Source organism: Pristiophorus japonicus, chromosome 1 (genome assembly GCF_044704955.1).
Source record: "Pristiophorus japonicus isolate sPriJap1 chromosome 1, sPriJap1.hap1, whole genome shotgun sequence".
NCBI lineage: Eukaryota > Metazoa > Chordata > Chondrichthyes > Pristiophoridae > Pristiophorus > Pristiophorus japonicus.
The window spans coordinates 13,633,394-13,655,171 of NC_091977.1; the positions used below are offsets into that span (position 1 = coordinate 13,633,394).

General features: G+C 49.1%; 1 protein-coding gene across 1 annotated transcript in view; it reads right to left on the reverse strand.

Annotated features, from left to right (window-relative positions):
- poln (polymerase (DNA directed) nu) overlaps positions 1 to 21,778 on the reverse strand; it is a 520,953-nt gene that overhangs the window by 91,070 nt on the left and 408,105 nt on the right. Inside the window, exon 19 of the mRNA XM_070877627.1 lies at positions 2,317 to 2,443. Within this exon, the coding sequence (XP_070733728.1) occupies positions 2,317 to 2,443 (127 nt within the window). The remainder of the gene's footprint in view (positions 1 to 2,316; positions 2,444 to 21,778) is intronic.

Here is a 21,778-nt window from a genome sequence, read left to right on the forward strand (position 1 = left end):
TGAAATTAAATCAGAAGGTGAAAGTGAAGAACCATCACCATAAATGGTTAAAGTGGTTACCAGGAAGAGTGGTGAAGATATGTGGTCCTCGCACATATTTGGTCAAGATATTTGATCATGGAAAGGTTAGGTTTGCTCACATTGATTATATTTTACCTACAGATGTGGAAGGAGTTGAAAGTTGGAATGATTCGATTATTTCTGGCTCATCAGATAGTTTTGATACAAGCAGAGTATCAGTAGCAAATCCTACATCAAATGTACTAGAAACAATTCCAAGAGAAAGTCAGAATTTAAGTCTGAGTCTGAGTCAGGCAGAAAAACAACCAGAAGTTGTAGAGAGTTCAAATGTAAATCAAGGGCATTCCTTGGAGGAAAACTTTCCTCAGGATCAGCCTAGAATGAGTCTCAGTTTGACACCATGTTTGGGAAGTTCTGTTTGAGAGCGAAGGTATCCTCTTCGAAACAGAAAACAAGTGGTTAAGCTTGATTTGTAAATATGGCAAAATAATTCCATATCATTTGTTATGTATAACCATGCAAGTTATGTCTGATGATTGTTTGTTATAATTGCTTCGTCATTAGGGAGATAGAAGTGTAATATATATAGCTCCAGCCAGTGGACTACTGTGGTAATGCAGGCATTGCTGCTTAGAACAATAAAGAGGGGACAGATTCCTGAAGTTATCAGCCATCTTAGAGCCTGTGTGTTTGTGAGGTTGTAAAGAAGATATCACAGCTCTACCAAAGAGCCGGCACAGGTACGATGGGCCGAATAGTCTCCTTCTGTGCTATATGATTCTATGATAAGCAATTTGAAGAAAAAACAGTGCAGTTCAGATCTTTGTACCAAGTTTAACCCAATACAATGTTGATTATCGACTTGAGAGAGGAGTAATTCAAACTCATGCAGGTATGCAGGCATTGACTGACGGCAGAATTAATCTAAGCTATGACAGTAGTGGTTAAATTAATGGACTTGTAATCATCATCATCATCATAGACAGTCCCCCAAAATCGAGGAAGACTTGCTTCAACTCTAAAAGTGAGTTCTCAGGTGACTGAACAGTCCACTTTGGGAGTTACAGTCTCTATCACAGGTGGGACAGACAGTCGTTGAATGAAAGGGTGGGAGGGGTGTGGTTTGCCGCACGCTCCTTCCGCTGCTTGCGCCTGTTTTCTGTATTGTCTCGGCGACGAGACTCGAGGTGCTCAGCACCCTCCCGGATGCTCTCCCTCCACTTAGGGCAATCTTTGGCCAGGGACTCCCAGGGGATGTTGCACTTTATCAAGGAGGCTCTGAGGATGTCCTTGAAACCTTTCCTCTGCCCACCTGGGGCCCGCCCGCCGAGTAGGCGGTGAAAATAGAGACTTGTAATATAGGGACTTTGACTAATAATCCAGAGAACAGATTTCAAATCCCACTGGGACAGATTGAGTATTTGAATTCAATTCTAAAAATTTGGAAATAAAAAGCTTGCATCAGTAAAAGTGACCGCGAAGCTATTAAAAGCCCAACTGGTTCAGTAATGTCGCACAGGGACGGAAGCCTGCCGTCTGTACCCGGTCTCGCCTATACGTGACTCCAGTCCCACACCAACGTGGTTGACTCTTCAATGCCCTCAGTTGTATCAAACTGCTGTCAGTGGTTTAAGAAGCATGCTCACTATCAACTTCTCAGGGAATCTAGAGATGGGCAATAGCATACGGTAGCATAGTGGTTATGGTACTGGACTAGTAATCCAAAGGCCTGGAGTAATAATCCAGAGATCCCATCCTGGCAGCTGGGGAATTTAAATTCAATTAATGAAATAAATCTTGAATTAAAAAGCTAGTATCTGTAATGGTGACAATGAAATTACCATTTTGTTGGAAAAATCCAACTGGTTCACAAATATCCTTTAGAAACGGACATCTTCCACTCTTACGCGGTTTGGACTATATGTGATTCCAGACCCTCAGCAATGTGGTTGACTCTTAACTGCTCTCTGAATGGCCTAGCCAGTCACTCAGTTGTGCCAAACCGCTACAACAAAGTCAGCACTGTGGGAGTACCTTCACCTCATGGATGGCAGTGGCTCACCAGCATCTTCTCCAGGACAATTAGGGAGGGGCAATAAATGTCATCCTTGCCAGCGACGCCCACATCCCGTGATTGAATAAATTTAAAAAAAATGCTCACCAGTGATGCCCACAAACCAAAAATGAAATTTAAAAAAGCAGATGTAGATTGCTACATGGGATGGTGAGCATAAAAACAAGCCGTACCTGCAATAGATTTATACGCATGGGAGCGTAGTGATGATTAAAGAATACCTTGCTGGTGGCACTGTTGTATTGTTCTCTGAGTAAATGTGCGAACTTCCTTATACTTCTGTTGGAAACTTTCAATAAACTCACTGGCTTTGCTTGCAGAGACTCTGAGACTCTCGGATAAACGTTCCTTACCTGTGAGACAAACCAGAATATTATCAAATAAAGCCAGCCTGTACAAATAGATGATTTTCTTTCAATCTCCGCATGGAGAATTGATTCCGATCGAAATCAGTTATTGCCATATCACTAACTCCTTTAAAAAGCAGCTTGGGGAATCGCTGTTTAATGACACCACTTATATAGAGCCTTTAATGTCGAAACATGTATTGGTTTTTATGTAGTGAGTCATGTGTTTGCCTTGCTTACTGCCAATGTACCAGAATCTCCGGATACACATTCACTGTTTAAAATTCATTCTCGGGATGAATTTACACAGCGCCTTTAATGCAGAAAAACATCCCATGGTGCTTCACAGAAGCGTAATCAGACAAAACTGGACACCAAGGCAAGGAAGCAGCTATTCGGAGGGGTGGCAAAAGCTTAGTCAAAGAGGCAGGTTTTAAGGAGGATCTTCAAGAACGAGAGGGAGGTGGAGAGAGCACTCCTGTACCTCCTGCCCCATGAGGAAACCTGAAAAATAAATATTTAAAGCTAACCTTCTGGGCCTCTTCAGGCAAAGGATCTGGCTCCCGGTAGGTTTTTCCCTGATGGGGGAAGGAGGCGTGACACTGTCCCTCCCCCGCTCGGGCCTCTGTTCGAAATTGCAGATCGGATCATGGTGACATCATCGGACCCGATCTGCATATTTAAAACAGGGAGCCCCCTTTCATCCTGCAAGTGTCCTGCTCGCCTGCTCAAACGAGCAGGTTGCTATGGCTACACGGCGGGCTCAGAGAGATGTTGCTCACTCCCGTTATTTTAACTCCCCAAAGCCTTTCCACAAGGCACAAGTCAGGAGTGTGATGGAATACTCTCCCCTTGCCTGGATGAGTGCAGCTCCAACAACAAACAAGAAGCTCGACACCATCCAGGACAAAGCAGCCCGCTTGATTGGCCCCCCATCCACCACCTTCAACACTCCCTCCCTCCATCACTGGCGTACCGTGGCTGCAGTGTGTATCATCCCCTCTATGTATTGCAGAAATTTGCCAAGGCTTCTTCGACAGCATCTTCCAAACCCGTGACCCCTACCACCCAGAAGAACAAGGGCAGCAGGCGTTTGGGAACGCCACCACCTCCACGTTCCTCTCCAATTTACACACCATCCTGACTTGGAAGTATATCGCTGTTCTTTTATTGTTGTTGGGTCAAAATCCTGGACCTCCCTCCCTAACAGCACTGTGGGAGTACCTTCACCACACAGACTGCAGCGGTTCAAGAAGACGGCTCACCACCACCTTCTCAAGGGCAATTAGGGATGTGCAATAAATGCCGGCCTTGCCAACAATGTCCACATCCCGTGAATGAATTTAAAAAAAATAACTGGCCACAATCTCTTGACATTGTGAGGATCATGGAACGTGGCTGCATTGGGAAAAGTCAAACCGGTGGGGAGGAGGGAATATAGTTTTCAAACGGTGGGTAGCAGCTAGTCCATTTATTTATCCCCCCCGGCTATAGCATAGACTTTGGGCAGTGAGAGGTCCAGGGGAGGAGACAGCAGCAGGAGAGGCCAAAGCATGTTCGAATCGCAGTTGCTGAGTCAGTTTATTTATTTATTGGCACAGCAGCAAATCCATTTATATATTTGTTGGTCAACATTTAAATATTAATTTTCAGGATTTAAAATATGATATTTTTATTACTAGATGATTAAGGCGAGAAGGCAGCATGGTGGGGGGGGGGGGCGGGAGCGGGGGCTGGAAATGTAAATATAGAAAGAGCATATCTGCATAAAAGGAGAAAACAGGATGGCAGACAGTCTGGGGTGGCCAGAGTTTGTAATTACACAATGTAAGTTGATGTGGCAAAATTGAATGGGAAATTCTGGCATTGTAATAAAAAAAGACTTGCATTTATATAGCGCCTTTCACCACCTCAGGCCATCCCAAAGTGCTTCACAGTCAATGAAGTACTTTAGAAGTGTAGTCACTGTTGTAATGTAGGTAATGCGGAAACCAAGGTCTTACAAACAGTAATAATCTGTTTTAGTAACGTTGATTGATCAGGGATAAATATTGGCCAGGGCACCGGGGAAAACTCCCGTGCTCTTCTTCTAAATCGTGCCATGGGATCTTTTACATCCACCTGAGAGAGCAGACGAGGCCACGGTTTAATGTCTCATCTAAGAGGTGGAACATCTGAGTGCAGCCCTCCCTCAGTACGGCACTGGGAGTGTCAGCCTAGATTTTTTTTGTGCTCAAGTCTCTGGAGTGGGACTTGACTTGCTACCAACAGAGTGATGGCTGACACAATATAGAATATAGAATGGGAGATACTGACACAAAAGCATGACCAGAAAGCATGTCAAAGGAAACAAGGTTTGTTGACATGAACTGGGTGCAATACACGGGATTTTAGTAATACAGTTTGAACCTCCCTTACCCGGAACCCTCGGAACCTGGTGTGTTCTGGATAAGGGAATTTTCTGGACGAGGGGTGGTCACGTTAAATTGGATGGTACATGTACTGAGCAAGGGAATATCAGGGCTGGTTGGCTTGGGACAGGGAGTGTGACAGAGAGATCATGGGGAAGAGTGGGGGCAGTGGATCACGGGGTCAGGCCAGCAATTGCGGGAGTCGTCAGCGAGGAAGGACTTCGATTTGTTCATGTCGGAGTTCTGCTCATGCGCCACCTGGTGGCCGGGAATGGTTCTGGACGAGGGGTGGTTCTGGATAAGGGAGTTCCGGATAAGGCAGTTCCGGATAAGGGTGTTCTGGATAAGGGAGTTCCGGATAAGGGAGTTCCGGATAAGGGGTGGTTCTGGATAAGGGAGTTCCAGATAAGGGAGTTCTGGATAAGGGAGTTCTGGATAGTTCCGGATAAGGGAGTTCCGGATAAGGGAGTTCCGGATAAGGGAGTTCTGGTTAAGGGAGGTTCAATCTGTATATAGATTTTGGTGCTTTTGGGGCATAATGTATCTACTTTTTGCTGTCTATTGGAGGGTTGCACATTATGCTTCCTAATGGTAGAATGACAGTATGATGGTGGGCTTGCATTCAAAGCTGATCCAGTGGTATAATGTGCAGTGGCTGGTGTCTTGTTGGGGTGCAGGGAGTAGCCTCTGCTCTTCATTGAAACCCGGCAGTGAGTACTCGTCGCGGTGATCCACTGAATACAGTTCTTCCACGTTTCCTCCTGTAATTGGGACAGTTACACATCGGTCATTCTATAACTTCAAAATAACTTAAGTTCAAAACCCAGAATTCAAAAGCGAAGCTCAATGCTCAACTCACCCAATCCTTGCTTTCTAAAATCGCATCTACATTCTGTATCAGTGCTCTACTAAAGAGTGGATGGAGCTTCCAATTCTTTTGGCACAAGATGGAATGGGAGAACTGGATAACAATATGTTAAATGGGCTGGATTTGGAGCTTTTTGGATTTTGGGACATTAATCGCGACGGGATGTTAAAGTTGGCACCTGAAAATAGTTTGCGCCTCCGACTGCACGTTTCGGTGAAAACATAAGTTGCAGGAGCGTTGGCGTTAAGTCAGGCATTACACAACGGACTTTGTGTGCCCGAGCCGAAACCTGCGGGGTAAAGAAGTTTCATTGTTGTTTAGTGCCCTGCATCATAACGTTGTATATTGTATGGTTTTATTTTGGTGGGGGGTGATATTGTGACTTTGTTGCAATAACATTTATGACTCATCATTTGCCATTGGTGTCTTGTGCATCATTCCAACGTTCACTGGAGATGTACCTTTATGGGGGCATATAGCGTGTCCCTTACTTTCCTCCATTTAGGCGGGCCAGTCCATTATGAGCTGGTGACATGCGAATGTTGGTCCAGCAGCATCTCCACGCTGCCTCCCCCGTGGATGGGGGGGCTATCCAATGGGGGCCTCGCCAGGCTCCTCTTCGTCATCCTCCTCCCCCTGAGGTGGACCACCAATCCCCACTGGAAATGCCTGGCCCCTCATGATGGCCAAGCTGTGCACAATGCAGCACACCACAATGAATTTGGATACTTGTTGATGGGAGTATTGAAGGCTGCCTCCAGAGCGGTGCAGGCATCGCTCTGTTTGTCGGAGATGGCATATCTCTGTCAGCATTTCCTTTTGGAAGCGCAGCCTTCTCACACACTGCCCATCAGAGAGCTGGAAATCTGAGCGTTGGTGCCTGTAAACCGGTGGGGGTTAAGCCCCCCTCCCTGGACGTCTTCGGCCTCTCCTCATCCATGGCCCGAGATAGCCAAGAGTCCTTACTTTACCTTGACACCACCTGGCAATAGCATGGAGCATGGAGCTGCCGAACTAGTAATACCCCCATTAAATTCTCTCACTGAAGTTGTAAGGGTATCGTAATGGCAGATAAAAGTGAAGTTTGCAAGTTAGAGCTTCACACAGCGTTATGTGTGCAACTGTTGTAGTCACTATGACCTGCGATGTAAGGTCCTCATCCCTCCATTTAAAAATGCTGCCAATACCGCCTGCCTCACCCTGGGACCACCTGGTTTTTTCAGGCATTTCCTAGGGCGGGCATTAAATGAGGCGTTAAGGCCGAATGTTCCATCCGGGAAACTAGCATAGCGTTGCGCGACGATTGACGACATCATCGCGCTAAAAACGGAGGGTGGGGCGGTAAGTTTTTGCGCTGGCACAAACCAATAGCCGAATCTTCTGGCTGGGTGGTAAATCCTGGGCACCTGGCATAACACCCAAAAACAGCATTTAACATCCGGGGCGCTAACCGAGGAGCAAATGAGCCGAAAATCCAGCCCCTTGCTTTTATTGGAAAATGCCATGCACGTTGGCTGCTCTTGTTTCATTCATGTCTACTACTTCACATGATGCAAACATTGGAATCAGGAAGAAGGAGTGTGAAATATTAGATACAATAAACATAGTGAGAGAGGAAGTATTACAGGGTTTAGCAGCTTTGAAAGTGGATAAATCCCCAGGCATAGATGAAATGTATCTCAGGCTATTAATAGAAGCAAAAGAGGAAATGCAGAGGCTCTGACCATCATTTGCCAATCTTCTCTGGCTATAGGTGTGGTGCCGTAGGACTGGAGGACTGCTAATGTTGTACCTTTGTTTAAAAAGGGAGAAAGGGATAGACCGAGTAATTACAGGCCAGTCAGCCTAACCTCGGTGATGGGAAAATTATTGGAAAAAATTCTGAGGGACAGGATAAATCTTCATTTAGAAAGACACGGATTAATGAAGGACAATCAGCATGGATTTACAGAAGAACATAGAACATAAGAAATAGGAGCAGAAGTAAGCCATACCGCCCCGCGAGCATGGCTGATTCGATCAAGTACTCAGGTCCACTTCGCGCCCAATCCCCCTTGACCCCTTATTCCATTTGTTAAGGGAAGGTCGTGTCTGACCAACTTAATTGAATTTTTGGAGGAGGCAACAGGGAGGGTCGATGATGGTAGTGTGTTTGATGTAGTGTATATGGATTTTAGCAAAAATTTTGGAAAGGTCCCACATGTTAGACTGGTCACGGAAGTAAAAGCCCATGGGATCCAAAGCAAAGTGGCAAGTTGGATCCAAAATTGGCTCAGAGGCAGGAAGCAAAGGGTAATGGTTGATGGGTGTTTTTGTAACTGGAAGGCTGTATCCAGTGGGGTTCCACAGGGCTCAGTATTCAGTCCCTTACTTTTTGTGGTATATATCAATGATTTAGACTTGAATGTACGGGGTATGATTAAGAAGTTTGCAGATGATACTAAAATCTGCTGTATGGTTGATAATGAAGAAGAAAGCTGTAGACTGCAGGAAGATATCAACCAACTGGTCAGGTGGGCAAAACAGTGGCAAATGGATGTCAATCTGGAGAAGTATGAGGTAATGCATTTGGGGAGGGCTAACAAGGTAAGGGAATACACATTAAATGGTATGACACTGAGAAGTGTAGAGGAACAAAGGAGACCTGGGAGTGCATGTCCACAGATTTCTGAAGGTAGCAGGCCAGGTAGATAAGGTAGTTAAGAAGGCATACGGAATGCTTGCCTTTATTAGCCAAGGCATAGAATACAAGAGCAGGGAGGTTATGCTTGAACTGTATAAAATACTAGCTAGAGTACTGCGTGCAGTTCTGGTCACCACATTACAGGATAGATGTGATTGCACTAGAGAGGGTACAGAGGAGATTTACGAGGACGTTGCCTGAACTGGAGAATTTTAACTATGAGGAAAGATTGGATAGGCTGGGTTTATTTCCTTTGGAACAGAGGAGGCTGAGGGGAGAACTTATTGATGTGCATTAAATTATGAAGGGCCTAGATAGAGTGGATCAGAAGGACCTATTTCCCTTAGTAGAGGGGTCAACAACCAGATTTAAAGTAATTGGTAGGAGGTTTAGAGGAGATTTGAGGGGAAATGTTTTCATCCAGAGGATGGTGGGAGTCTGGAACTCGCTGCCTGAAAGGGTAGTAGAGGCAGAAACCCTCACCACATTTAAAAAGTACTTGGATGTGCACTTGAAGTGTCGTAACCTACAGGGCTATGGACCAAGAGCTGGAAAGTGTGATTAGGCTGGATAGCTCTTGGTCGGCCGACGTGGCCACAATGGGCCAAAATGGCCTCCTTCCGTGCTATAAATTTCTCTGATTCTATGATGTCATTGACAATTGGGTAAAGGTGTCTCAACTTTTATTTCTGATCTGTTAGCTCAGTGTATGAATTATGGAGGTTATGCAAGAACTGTTTGTATAAAACACTAGTTAGGCCACAGCTAGAGTACTACAGACAGTTCTGGTCACCACATTACAGGAAAGATGTGATTGTACTAGACAGGGTACAGGGAAGATTCACGAGGATCAAAAGCAAAATACTGCGGATGCTGGAAGCTGAAATAAAATGCTGGAAATCTCAGCGGGTCAGGCAGCATCTGCGGAGAGGAAGCAGAGTTAACGTTTCAGGTCGATGTCCCTTCATCAGAATGGTCAGATTCGCATTCAGATTTACAAGGGTGTTGCCTGGACTGGAGAATTTTGGCTATGAGGAAAGATTGGATAGGCTGGGGTTGTTTTCTTTGGAACAGAGTAGGCTGAGGGGAGACCTTATTGAGGTGTATAAAATTATGACGGGTCTGGATAGAGTGGATAAGAAGGACCTATTTCTCCTATCAGAAAAATCAATAACCAGGGGACTTAGATTTAAAGTAATTGGTAGAAGGATTAGAGGGGAGTTGACGAGTACTTTTTTCACCCAGAGGGTGGTAGGGGTGTGGAACTCACTGCCTGAAAGGATGGTAGAGGCAGAAACCCTCACTGCATTTACAAAGTACCTGGATATGTACTTGAAGTGCTGTAATGTACAAGGCTATGGACCAAGAGCTGGAAAGTGGGATTAGACTGGATAGCTTGTTTTCGGCCAGCACAGTCGAATGGCCTCCTTCTGTGCTGTGAATTTATATAATTCTATTACTCCCAATGTTAGACCACTAGGGTCTCCATTTTTGTTTGTTAACATTATTTAGACCCGTCCTGTCCAATTCGCCAATTACCCACTGTGCTCGCTGACCTACATTGTCCCCAGGTTAAGCAACACCTCTATTTTAAAATTATCATTCTTGTTTTCAAATCCCTCCATGGCTTTGCCCCCTCCTTATCTCTGTAACCTCCTCCAAGCCCAAAACCCTCCAAGATCACTGCAATTTTGGCCTCTTGGGCATCCCCGATCTTCTTTGCTCCACCATTGGCAGCCGTGTCTTCAGCTGCCTGGGCCCTAAGCTCTGGAATTCCCTCCCTAAACCTTTCCACCTCACTACCTCTCTCTCTCCTGCTTTAAGACATACCATACCATTGGTAAAACCATACCATTTTGGCCCAGCTTTTGGTCATCTGTTCTGCTATCTTCTTATGCAGCTCAGTGTCAAGTATCGCTCCTGTGAAGCGCCCTGGGACATTTTGCTACATTAAAGGCGCTATTTAAATGCAAGTTGAGGTCAGACGCACCATCATTAGCATCTTCAACCAGGTCAACATCTCCAGCATCGAACCACTGACCACACTTGATCAGCTCCGCGGGGCAGGCCACAGGGGGCAGACAAAAGGCAGGTAACTATAGGCCGGTTAGTTTAACATCTGTAGTGGGGAAAATGATTGAAACTATCATTAAGGAAGAAATAGCAGGACATCTAGATAGGACTAGTGCAATCAAGCAGACGCAACATGGATTCATGAAGGGGAAATCATGTTTAACTAATTTACTGGAATTCTTTGAGGATATAACGAGCATGGTAGATAGAGGTGTACCGATGGATGTGGTGTATTTAGATTTCCAAAAGACATTCGATAAGGTGCCACACAAAAAGTTACTGCAGAAGATAAAGGTACACAGAGTCAGAGGAAATGTATTAGCATGGATAGAGAATTGGCTGGCTAACAGAAAGCAGAGAGTCGGGATAAATGGGTCCTTTTCGGGTTGGAAATCGGTGGTTAGTGGTGTGCCACAGGGATTGGTGCTGGGACCACAACTGTTTACAATATACATAGATGACCTGGAAGAGGGGACAGAGCATAGTGTAACAACATTTGCAGTTGACACAAAGATTAGTGGGAAAGCGAGTTGTGCAGAGGACACAGAGAGGTTGCAAAGAGATTTAGATAGGTTAAGCGAATGGGCTAAGGTTTGGCAGATGGAATACAATATCGGAAAGTGTGAGGTCATCCACCTTGGGAAAAAAAACAGGAAAAGGGAATATTATTTGAATGGGGAGATATTACAACATGCTGCGGTGCATGAATCCCAAAAAGTTAGTTTGCAGGTGCAGCAGGTAATCAGGAAGGCGAATGGAATGTTGGCCTTCATTGCGAGAGGGATGGAGTACAAAAGCAGGGAGGTCCTTCTGCAACTGTACAGGGTATTGGTGAGGCCACACCTGGAGTACTGCGTGCAGTTTTGGTTACCTTACTTAAGGAAGGATATACTAGCTTTGGAGGGGGTACAGAGACGATTCACTAGGCTGATTCCGGAGATGAGGGGGTTACCTTATGATGATAGATTGAGTAGACTGGGTCTTTACTCGTTGGAGTTCAGAAGGATGAGGGGTGATCTTAGAGAAACATTTAAAATAATGAAAGGGATAGACAAGATAGAGGCAGAGAGGTTGTTTCCACTGGTCGGGAAGACTAGAACTAGGGGGCACAGCCTCAAAAATACGAGGAGCCAATTTAAAACCGAGTTGAGAAGGAATTTCTTCTCCCAGAGGGTTGTGAATCTGTGGAATTCTCTGCCCAGGGAAGCAGTTGAGGCTAGCTCATTGAATGTATTGAAATCACAGATAGATAGATTTTTAACCAATAAGGGAATTAAGGGTTATGGGGAGCGGGCGGGTAAGTGGAGCTGAGTCCACGGCCAGATCAGCCATGATCTTGTTGTATGGCGGAGCAGGCTCGAGGGGCTAGATGGCCTACTCCTGTTCCTAATTCTTACATTCTTATGTTCTTATGGTCCGCATGCCAGACACGAAACTCCCAAAGCAAGAGCTCTACTCGGAGCTCCTTCACGGCAAACGAGCCAAAGGTGGGCAGCGGAAGCGTTACAAGGACACCCTCAAAGCCTCCCTGATAAAGTGCGACATCCCCACCGACACCTGGGAGTCCCTGGCCAAAGACCACCGTAAGTGGAGGAAGCACATCCGGGATGGCGCTGAGTACCTCGAGTCTCATCGGAGAGAGCATGCAGAAATCAAGCGCAGGCAGCGGAAAGAATGTGCGGCAAACCAGTCTCACCCACTTCTTCCCTCAACAACTATCTGTCCCACCTGTGACAGAGGCTATAGTTCTCGTATTGGACTGTACAGCCATCTAAGAACTCATGTTCAGAGTGGAAGCAAGTCTTCCTCGATTCCGAGGGACTGCCTATGATGATGATGATGATGATGACTGTTGTAATAATGCAATTGTTTGTCTGTTCCATCCGATGAAGGAAGATTTACTGGTCTCCCTGTTTGTGATTTCAGTTTGCTGATCTGCATTGTATTAACCTAATAAGACAGTCTAACCATGAAGTCTGGCACTGAATCGGCCTGATTCTCCAAGCTCTCTTTTAATCCACTAACAATGATGTCCTTTTCCCCTTTGACCCAGTTCTGCTCGAATTTGCAGGAATTTTCTTCCGTGGCGTCTTTCCGAATTGAGTTTTTCAGTTGTATGCAGACTCTTTGGGGCTGAAATTGCCCCTACCCTTTGAGGCCTGTTGCCACCGCAAATCGTCGGCCATGCTGCGGAGTGGAGTGGCCGGCGCTCGCCCAATTGCCCTGCTGCGATTTCCCGGTGGTGAGCATCACCGCACCACTTCCCCCCCCACTTCCGCCGTGCTGCTGGCCAGCACGAAGTGCGTCATCAGAGCGCGCAGCGCTGAGGTCCCGGGCAGGAAACCACATTCCGCTCGAAAAATCTTCCGACTGCTCGACGGTGCCAAGAGTAGGCTTTTTGGGTCGGTGCCTAGTTCCTGATGCACACTGCCAGTGTTCCTTAAAGGTCTGTTGGTTTTGTTGGATTTGTATTGGCGACTTTTTCCCCGTCTTTGAGAAGCAGTGCGAGACTACAGTGCACGATTGTTTGCGAGTGCTGGAGGCAACTCCACCTGCAGAACAGGGAGCTGAAATCGAGGAGGCTGGGCTTTGGGGAGGGGTTGGAAATGGGGGCAGTGCTGGCAGGTCAATGCCTCCTGCGCATCGTGCGTGCCGCCGAGACACGCAAGAGAAGGTGGCGTCGGGGCCAACGGCTGCAGAGGCAGCGGGCGAGGGCCGCAGCAATCCTGGCGGCCCAGCATGAAGAGGGCCAGGGAGATGGCGACAGGGATGAGGCCAGAGAGCTGCCACAGGAAGGCCCTCAGCAAGGGCGTCCCCTAAGGAGGAGAGTGAGGTACGCGGACCCCCGCACCAGATACTGGGCCAGCAGGACAGGAGGCAGCCTGCAGCGGAGCCAGATGCTGGTCAGGAGCAGCCTGCGGAGGTGGAGGACCCAGCAGATCAGCAGGGAGAAGCCAATGAGGCACAGCAGAGAGCAAGGTGACTGTACAGACGTGAGGGTGGAAGGCCATATCGACAACAGGTCTTCCTCCACCAATACTCATACAGGGACCTGAATGATGATCAGTGCCTGCGCAGACTACGATTCCGCAAGGGCGTAGTAACGGAGCTCTGTAATCTCCTGCAGGCAGAATTAGAGCCACAGATACAGGTGAGGACAGCCCTGAGCGTGGCCTCCAAGGTCACTATCACGCTGAATTTTTATGCCACTGGGTCCTTCCAAGCTGCCGTTGCGGACAAGTCCAACATCTCATAGTTTGCAACCAGATACCTCCATTTGGGAGGTCATAGATGCTCTCTATAGGAAGAGGGCCAATTACATCTCCTTCCGTATGAGCAGGGTCAAGCAGTTGCAGAGGCAGACTGGATTCTTGCTGCCCAGCATCTGGCTTCCTGCGCACTAAGCTGGGTGGCAGTATGAGCTGTGAGGAGGATGCTAGGAAGCTGCAGGGTGCTTCCTGCGCACTAAGCTGGGTGGCAGTATGAGCTGTGAGGAGGATGCTAGGAAGCTGCAGGGTGACTTGGACAGGTTAGGTGAGTGGGCAAATGCGTGGCAGATGCAGTATAATATAGATAAATGTGAGGTTATCCACTTTGGTGGCAAAAACAGGAAGGCAGAATATTATCTGAATGTTGACAGATTAGGAGAGGGTGCAACGAGACCTGGGTGTCATGGTACATCAGTCATTGAAAGTTGGCATGCAGGTACAGCAGGCGGTGAAGAAGGCAAATGGCATGTTGGCCTTCATAGTGAGAGGATTTGAGTATAGGAGCAGGGAGGTCTTACTGCAGTTGTACAGGGCCTTGGTGAGGCCACACCTTGAATATTGTGTACAGTTTTGGTCTCCTGATCTGAGGAAGGACATTCTTGCGATTGAGGGAGCGTAGCGAAGGTTCACCAGACTGATTCCCGGGATGGCAGGACTGACATGTGAAGAAAGTCTGGATCGACTAGGCTTATATTCACTGGAATTTAGAAGAATGAGAGGGGATCTCATAGAAACATATAAAATTCTGATGGGATTGGACAGGTTAGATGCAGGAAGAATGTTCCCGATGTTGGGGAAGTCCAGAACCAGTCTAAGGACAAGGGGTAAGCCATTTAGGACTGAGATGAGGAGAACTTCTTCACTCAGAGAATTGTGAACCTGTGGAATTCTCCACCGCAGAGAGTTGTTGAGGCCAGTTCGTTAGATATAGTAAAAAAAGAGTTAGATGTGGCTCTTACGGCTAAAGGTATCAAGAGATATGGAGAGAAAGCAGGAATGGGGTACTGAGGTGAATGATCAGCCATGATCATATTAAATAGTGGTGCAGGCTCGAAGGGTCGAATAGCCTACTCCTGCACCTATTTTCTATGTTTCTATGTTTCTATTGTGGGCTTCCCCAGGGTCCAGGGGGCCACTGATTGCACCCATGTGGGTCTGAGGGCACCCCAACACACTCCGGAACAATTCCGAAACCGCAAGAGATTCCACTTCCTCAATGTTCAACCGGTTTGCGACCACAACCGCAAGATTATGCAAGTGGTTGCCCGGTTTCCTGGCAGCAGCCATGATTCTTTCATACTGCACCAGAGCGGTGTGCTAGACCTCGTCCCTGGGCCGAATCAAGATTGCAGCTGGCTCCTCGGTGACAAGGGCTACACACTGAGCCCTTGGCTCATGACACCTCTTCGCGACCTTGGAACTGCGGCGCAGCACGCTTATGACAGTCTCTCGGCCAGCAGGGCCGCCATCGAGCACACAATTGGGATTCTGAAGCAGAGGTTCCATTGCCTGGGCCGCTCGGGGGGGTGTGCTGCAGTACTCGCCCCGAGCATGCCTCCATGTTCGTGGTGATGTGCTGCATGCTCTACAACCTGGCCATCATGAGGGCACAACCACTGGAGGTCGAGGCAGAAATGGCAGAAGTGGAGGAGGAGCAGGACGAGGAGGAGGCGCATGAGGAGGCGAGGGAGGCGCTTGAGGAGGAGGAGGAGGCGCATGAGGAGGAGGAGGAGGCACATGAGGAGGAGGTAGAAGAGCATGAGGAGGAGGAGGAACAGGAGGAGGAGGAACAGGAAGAGGAGGAGGAACAGGAAGAGGAGGAGGAACAGGACGAGGAGGAGGAACAGGACGAGGAGGAGGTAGAAGAGCAGGACGAGGAGGAGGAACAGGAGGAGGAGGAGGAACAGGAGGAGGAGGAGGAACAGTACGAGGAGGAACAGGACGAGGAGGAACAGGAGGAGGAGGAGGAACAGGACGAGGAGGAGGAACAGGAGGAGGAGGAGGAACAGGAGGAGGAGGAGGAATACGACGAGGAGGAGGAACAGGACGAGGAGGAGGAATACGACGAGGAAGAGGAACAGGACGAGGAGGAGGAACAGGAGGAGGAGGAGGAACAGGACGAGGAGGAGGAACAGGACAAGGAGGAGGTACAGGAGGAGGAGGAGGAACAGGACGAGGAGGAGGAACAGGACGAGGCGGAGGAACAGGACGAGGCGGAGGAACAGGAGGAGGAGGAGGAACAGGAGGAGGAGGAGGAACAGGACAAGGAGGATGAACAGGACGAGGAGGAGGAGGAGGAACAGGAGGAGGAACAGGACGAGGAGGAGGAACAGGGCATGGAGGAGGAGGAGGAACAGGAGGAGGAGGAGGAGGAACAAGATGAGGAGGAGAAACAGGACGAGGAGGAGGAGGAACAGGAGGAGGAGGAGGAGGAACAGGACGAGGAGGAGGAACAGGACGAGGAGGAGGAACAGGAGGAGGAGGAGGAACAGGACGAGGAGGAGGAACAGGAGGAGGAGGAGGAACAGGAGGAGGAGGAGGAGGAGGAACAGGACGAGGAGGAGGAACAGGACGAGGAGGAGGAACAGGACGAGGATGAACAGGACGAGGAGGAGGAACAGGAGGAGGAGGAGGAACAGGAGGAGGAGGAGGAACAGGACGAGGAGGAGGAACAGGACGAGGAGGAGGAACAGGACTAGGAGGAGGAACAGGAGGAGGAGGAGGAACAGGAGGAGGAGGAGGAACAGGAGGAGGAGGAGGAACAGGAGGAGGAGGAGGAACAGGACGAGGCGGAGGAACAGGACGAGGAGGAGGAACAGGAGGAGGAGGAGGAACAGGACGAGGAGGAGGAACAGGACGAGGAGGATGAACAGGACGAGGAGGAGGAGGAGGAACAGGAGGAGGAGGAGGAGGAGGAACAGGAGGAGGAGGAGGAGGAACAGGACGAGGAGGAGGAACAGGACATGGAGGAGGAGGAGGAACAGGAGGAGGAGGAGGAGGAACAAGACGAGGAGGAGAAACAGGACGAGGAGGAGGAGGAACAGGAGGAGGAAGAGGAGGAACAAGACGAGGAGGAGGAACAGGACGAGGAGGAGGAACAGGACGAGGAGGAGGAACAGGAGGAGGAGGAGGAACAGGACAAGGAGGAGGAACAGGAGGAGGAGGAGGAACAGGAGGAGGAGGAGGAACAGGACGAGGAGGAGGAACAGGAGGAGGAGGAGGAACAGGAGGAGGAGGAGGAACAGGACGAGGAGGAGGAACAGGAGGAGGAGGAGGAACAGGACGAGGAGGAGGAACAGGACGAGGAGGAGGAACAGGACGAGGAGGAGGAACAGGAGGAGGAGGAGGAACAGGACGAGGAGGAGGAACAGGACGAGGAGGAGGAACAGGACGAGGATGAACAGGAGGAGGAGGAGGAACAGGAGGAGGAGGAGGAACAGGAGGAGGAGGAGGAACAGGAGGAGGAGGAGGAACAGGAGGAGGAGGAGGAACAGGACGAGGAGGAGGAACAGGACTAGGAGGAGGAACAGGAGGAGGAGGAGGAACAGGACGAGGACGAACAGGACGAGGAGGAGGAACAGGAGGAGGAGGAGGAACAGGAGGAGGAGGAGGAACAGGAGGAGGAGGAGGAACAGGAGGAGGAGGAACAGGACGAGGAGGAGGAACAGGACGAGGAGGAACAGGAGGAGGAGGAGGAACAGGAGGAGGAGGAGGAACAGGAGGAGGAGGAGGAACAGGACGAGGAGGAGGAACAGGACGAGGAGGAGGAACAGGACGAGGAGGAGGAACAGGACGAGGAGGAGGAACAGGACGAGGAGGAGGAACAGGACGAGGAGGAGGAACAGGAGGAGGAGGAGGAACAGGACGAGGAGGAGGAACAGGACGAGGAGGAGGAACAGGACGAGGAGGAGGAACAGGACGAGGAGGAGGAACAGGACGAGGAGGAGGAACAGGATGAGGAGGAGGAACAGGAGGAGGAGGAGGAACAGGAGGAGGAGGAGGAACAGGAGGAGGAGGATGAACAGGACGAGGAGGAGGAACACGAGGAGGAGGAGGAGGAACAGGACGAGGAGGAGGAACAGGATGAGGAGGAGGAACAGGAGGAGGAGGAGGAACAGGACGAGGAGGAACAGGAGGAGGAGGAGGAACAAGACGAGGAGGAGGAACAGGACGAGGAGGAGGAACAGGACGAGGAGGAGGAACAGGATGAGGAGGAGGAACAGGAGGAGGAGGAGGAACAGGACGAGGAGGAACAGGAGGAGGAGGAATAACAGGACGAGGAGGAGGAACAGGACGAGGAGGAGGAACAGGACGAGGAGAAGGAACAGGATGAGGAGGAGGAACAGGACGAGGAGGAGGAACAGGACGAGGAGGAGGAACAGGACGAGGAGGAGGAACAGGACGAGGAGGAGGAACACGACGAGGAGGAGGAGGAACAGGACGAGGAGGAGGAACAGGGCGAGGAGGAGGAACAGGACGAGGAGGAGGAACACGAGGAGGAGGAGGAGGAACAGGGCGAGGAGGAGGAACAGGACGAGGAGGAGGAACCGGGCCCAGGATGAGGAGGAGGAACAGGACGAGGAGGAGGAGGCGCATGAGGAGGAAGAGGAGGCATACGAGGAAGAGCAAGATGCGGCTACCCAGCCACACAGGAGGCAGCATCGCTATCGTGACCCTGCAAGGGAAGCATTAAGCCGCCTCATAACTGCGTGGTTCACATAACTGAATGCCCAGTTGAGCCTGCATCTGGTCATGTCCATGGGCCAACCTGTGAGCCCTCTCACACATCACTCCCGCACAGTTAAATGAGATACCTATTCAGAAATTTCCAAAACAAAACAAAGATTTATTACATCCCCAAACAATGCAAAATTTCAACGCAACCAATTATCGCCCTTGTGCAACTCCTTTTTACCCCTCTTACACAGACCTATCCTTACACTATGCCGTAGTGTCTCCCCTGTGGCTGTCGCATAGATTTGGGAAGGCTGCTTTGTGTCTGTAGAGGAAGCTACAGATATCCTTGTCGGACGCCCCCAACCAGCGGTGGCCCTGGACTGAACCGCATTCTCCTGTGCGCCTTCAGACGGAAGTAGCTGGGGCGATGCCATGGTTGGCAGCAATTGCGGGGTGGCAGGTCTCGGCTCAGGGCTGCTGTGAACCGGAAAGCCCACACCAGTATCCTGGTCCAAGAAGCCTGTGCCACTCCCCCGGGGCAGCACCCCACCAAGCCTCTGAAGCACAGATCGGCAGGGTGGGGTGGCAGCGTTAGACCCCTGGTGGACCCAGCCGCGATGGCAGCAATCAGATCTCGCGTAGTATCTAGCTGAGACTGCATGAGAGCAGTCACACTCTGGAAGCCATCAGAGACGACAGCAGTAAGATGCTCCATGAGAGATGCTTTGGGTTCAAGAAGTTGAAGACCCCATAGAACTATCTGAAGAAAGACGGGGAGTTCTACTGTCCTGGCCAACATTCATCCCTCAATCAACACCATCAAAAGCGCATTAGTTGGTCACGTATCTCATTGCTGATTGAGGTGGCATTAGTTACAAAAATGAAAATCTTTCTTTCTTCTTCGTTATCATTGCCCCAACAGAGATCAGCTACCTCAGTACAGATCAGACCAGGGAACGCCAGGGACACTCCTAGTGCGTACCTGGACTATCTCTGGTCTACATCTGTGGCTGTCCCATCTTGCATGAGTAACCTCACCAGTCCATCATGGGAGGAGGGGCAGGAATTGCTTCTTCATAGCTGTGCGATTCTGTTGCACTGCCTTATGTACAAAGTATTTAATAAATACTCAGTTACAAACAGCAGCGTTCATTTAATGCAGCAATGCTTGGCAGCATCATGTCTTCATGGAGAATATGAAAACATTTCTCAAACACCCACTGTTGTGGAAATATTATGATCCAGTGCCATTTATAAGTTGTTTTTGGTCACAAACCAATGTGAGACTGACGGCAGTGGAGTATGCAATGTTGTCCCATTTTTGCATCCACTGGCAGCATCAAGCATTACAGATCAGTGAATGCAATGATTCAATGCACTGTATCGCTCCCTCAACAGGTGCCCTAATGCTCTGCCATTCTGGCATTCATTGTTGCAGGAACCTAGGAACTCCTAGACGAAAGAAGACCAAGATCCGTCTAGTTCACCTTCTAACCTCCCTGTAGTCACATGATACAACGATAATGGGGTTGGTGACCAATCACATCCATCACTCTCTATCAATTAGTCTACAGCAGACCCAGACATGAGGCAAGGAAACCCCCCCGGTGGTGGAGAGCTTTGGGAACCAGAGGCACACAGTCACCTCTTCCTCCCGAACACGCTGCACTCCCCACACATCATGTCTCAAAGTATTCATTATACAGGATCCGGCCTGTGCCGAATAAGGGATTTCTCTGGATGAGGGGAGGTCAGTGGCCCGAGGTCGGCGGGGGGGCGGGAGGGGGAGGGAGGCGCCGCGGGCAGGCCCAAAGTGTCGGCGGGCCCTTGGCGAGAGGCCGCGAAGTGTCGGCGGGCCGTGAAGGAAGTGTCAGCGGGCCCTCAGCGGGCTGAGTGCCGGTGTGGCCCCAGCGGGTGCCGGTGTGGCCCCAGCGGGTGTCGGCGCGGCTCCAAACTCGGGGTGGAGGTCGGCTGCGTTCTGAGCATGCACCCCCGGCCGCCGGAATCATGCCGGACGAGGGGTGGTGCCGGATAAGGGAATCCCAGATAAGGGAAGTCCAACCTGCACTGGATCCCAGAGGGGGTAATGGGGAAGGAGATGAAATTGCAACAATGCATTGTGACTTACTTTATGTATCTGTGCAAAACTGATTGGCTAATGTTAGTGATGCCCAAAGTGGCAGCCTGGAATGACCATTAAAGCTAAGGGCGGTTGTGACTTTTGCAATCACTGGTGGTGCAGTGGCCGTGGTGCAGGTGGGTCCAAGTTCATGACGCATCCCTTTAGAAAGCTAAACCTCTCCAAGCACGGGTCCTGGGCTCAATACAGGTAAGTACGCCTCTGCCTCTATCAGTGCTTGGGCTCCAACCAAGTTTGCTGATGATACAAAGTTAGTTGGGAAAGTAAGCTGTGAGGAGGACACAAAGAGGCCGCAGAGAGATATAGACAGGTTGACTGAGTGGGCAAGAACATGGCCAATGGAACACAATGTGGGAAGTGGGAAGTTATCCACTTAGGTGGGAAAAACAAAAAAAGCAGAATATTATTTGAATGGTGAGAGACTGGGAAATGTTTGCATTCCGAGGGACCTGTGTGTCGTTGTACATGAATCACAGAAAGTTAACATGCAAGTACAGCAAGCAATTCGGAAAGCAAATGTTATGTTAGCTGTTGTTACAAAGGGATTCGAGTATAAGAGTAAAGAAGGCTTACTACTATTATACAGGGCCACACCTGGAGCATTGTGTCCAGTACAGCAATGTGATAATTACCAGATAATCCAATTTTTTTATTTGAGGGATAAATATTGGCCAGGACACCGGGGAGAACTCCCTTGCTCTTCTTCAAAATAGTGCCATGGGATCTTTTACGTCCACCTGAGAGAGCAGACAGGGCTTCGGTTTTACGTCTCATCTGGAAGTTTTTAAAACATATTATAGTGTACTGTAGTCGTTTATTAATCATTGTTGTGGAAGCCAAAGGTCTCAATTTTATCTTAAGTTAATTGCATTGTATTAAAAATAAACTAATTTTTAAATTGGCAAGATCATGAAGAGGGGGCAGCAATGTGATGCACATCGCTCTTTATAATGTTCCAACTAATGTTCCTGCATGCTAAATCCTAATGGTGCGTGGGTTCCATAACTTATAGCTGTGCTACAGAACATATCATTTGCATTTACTCACAATGTGGTTAAAATCAAATAAAAAATAATTCAAAAAGACGCTGAATAAACCTGTCTAATTTACAAGAGAATTATTTTTTAATTTCGATAATAACAGTCGCTACATTTTAAGGTAACTCATTGTGTGCGAGGCACCTTGGTACGTTTGTGAGCAACATGATAAGGTGCT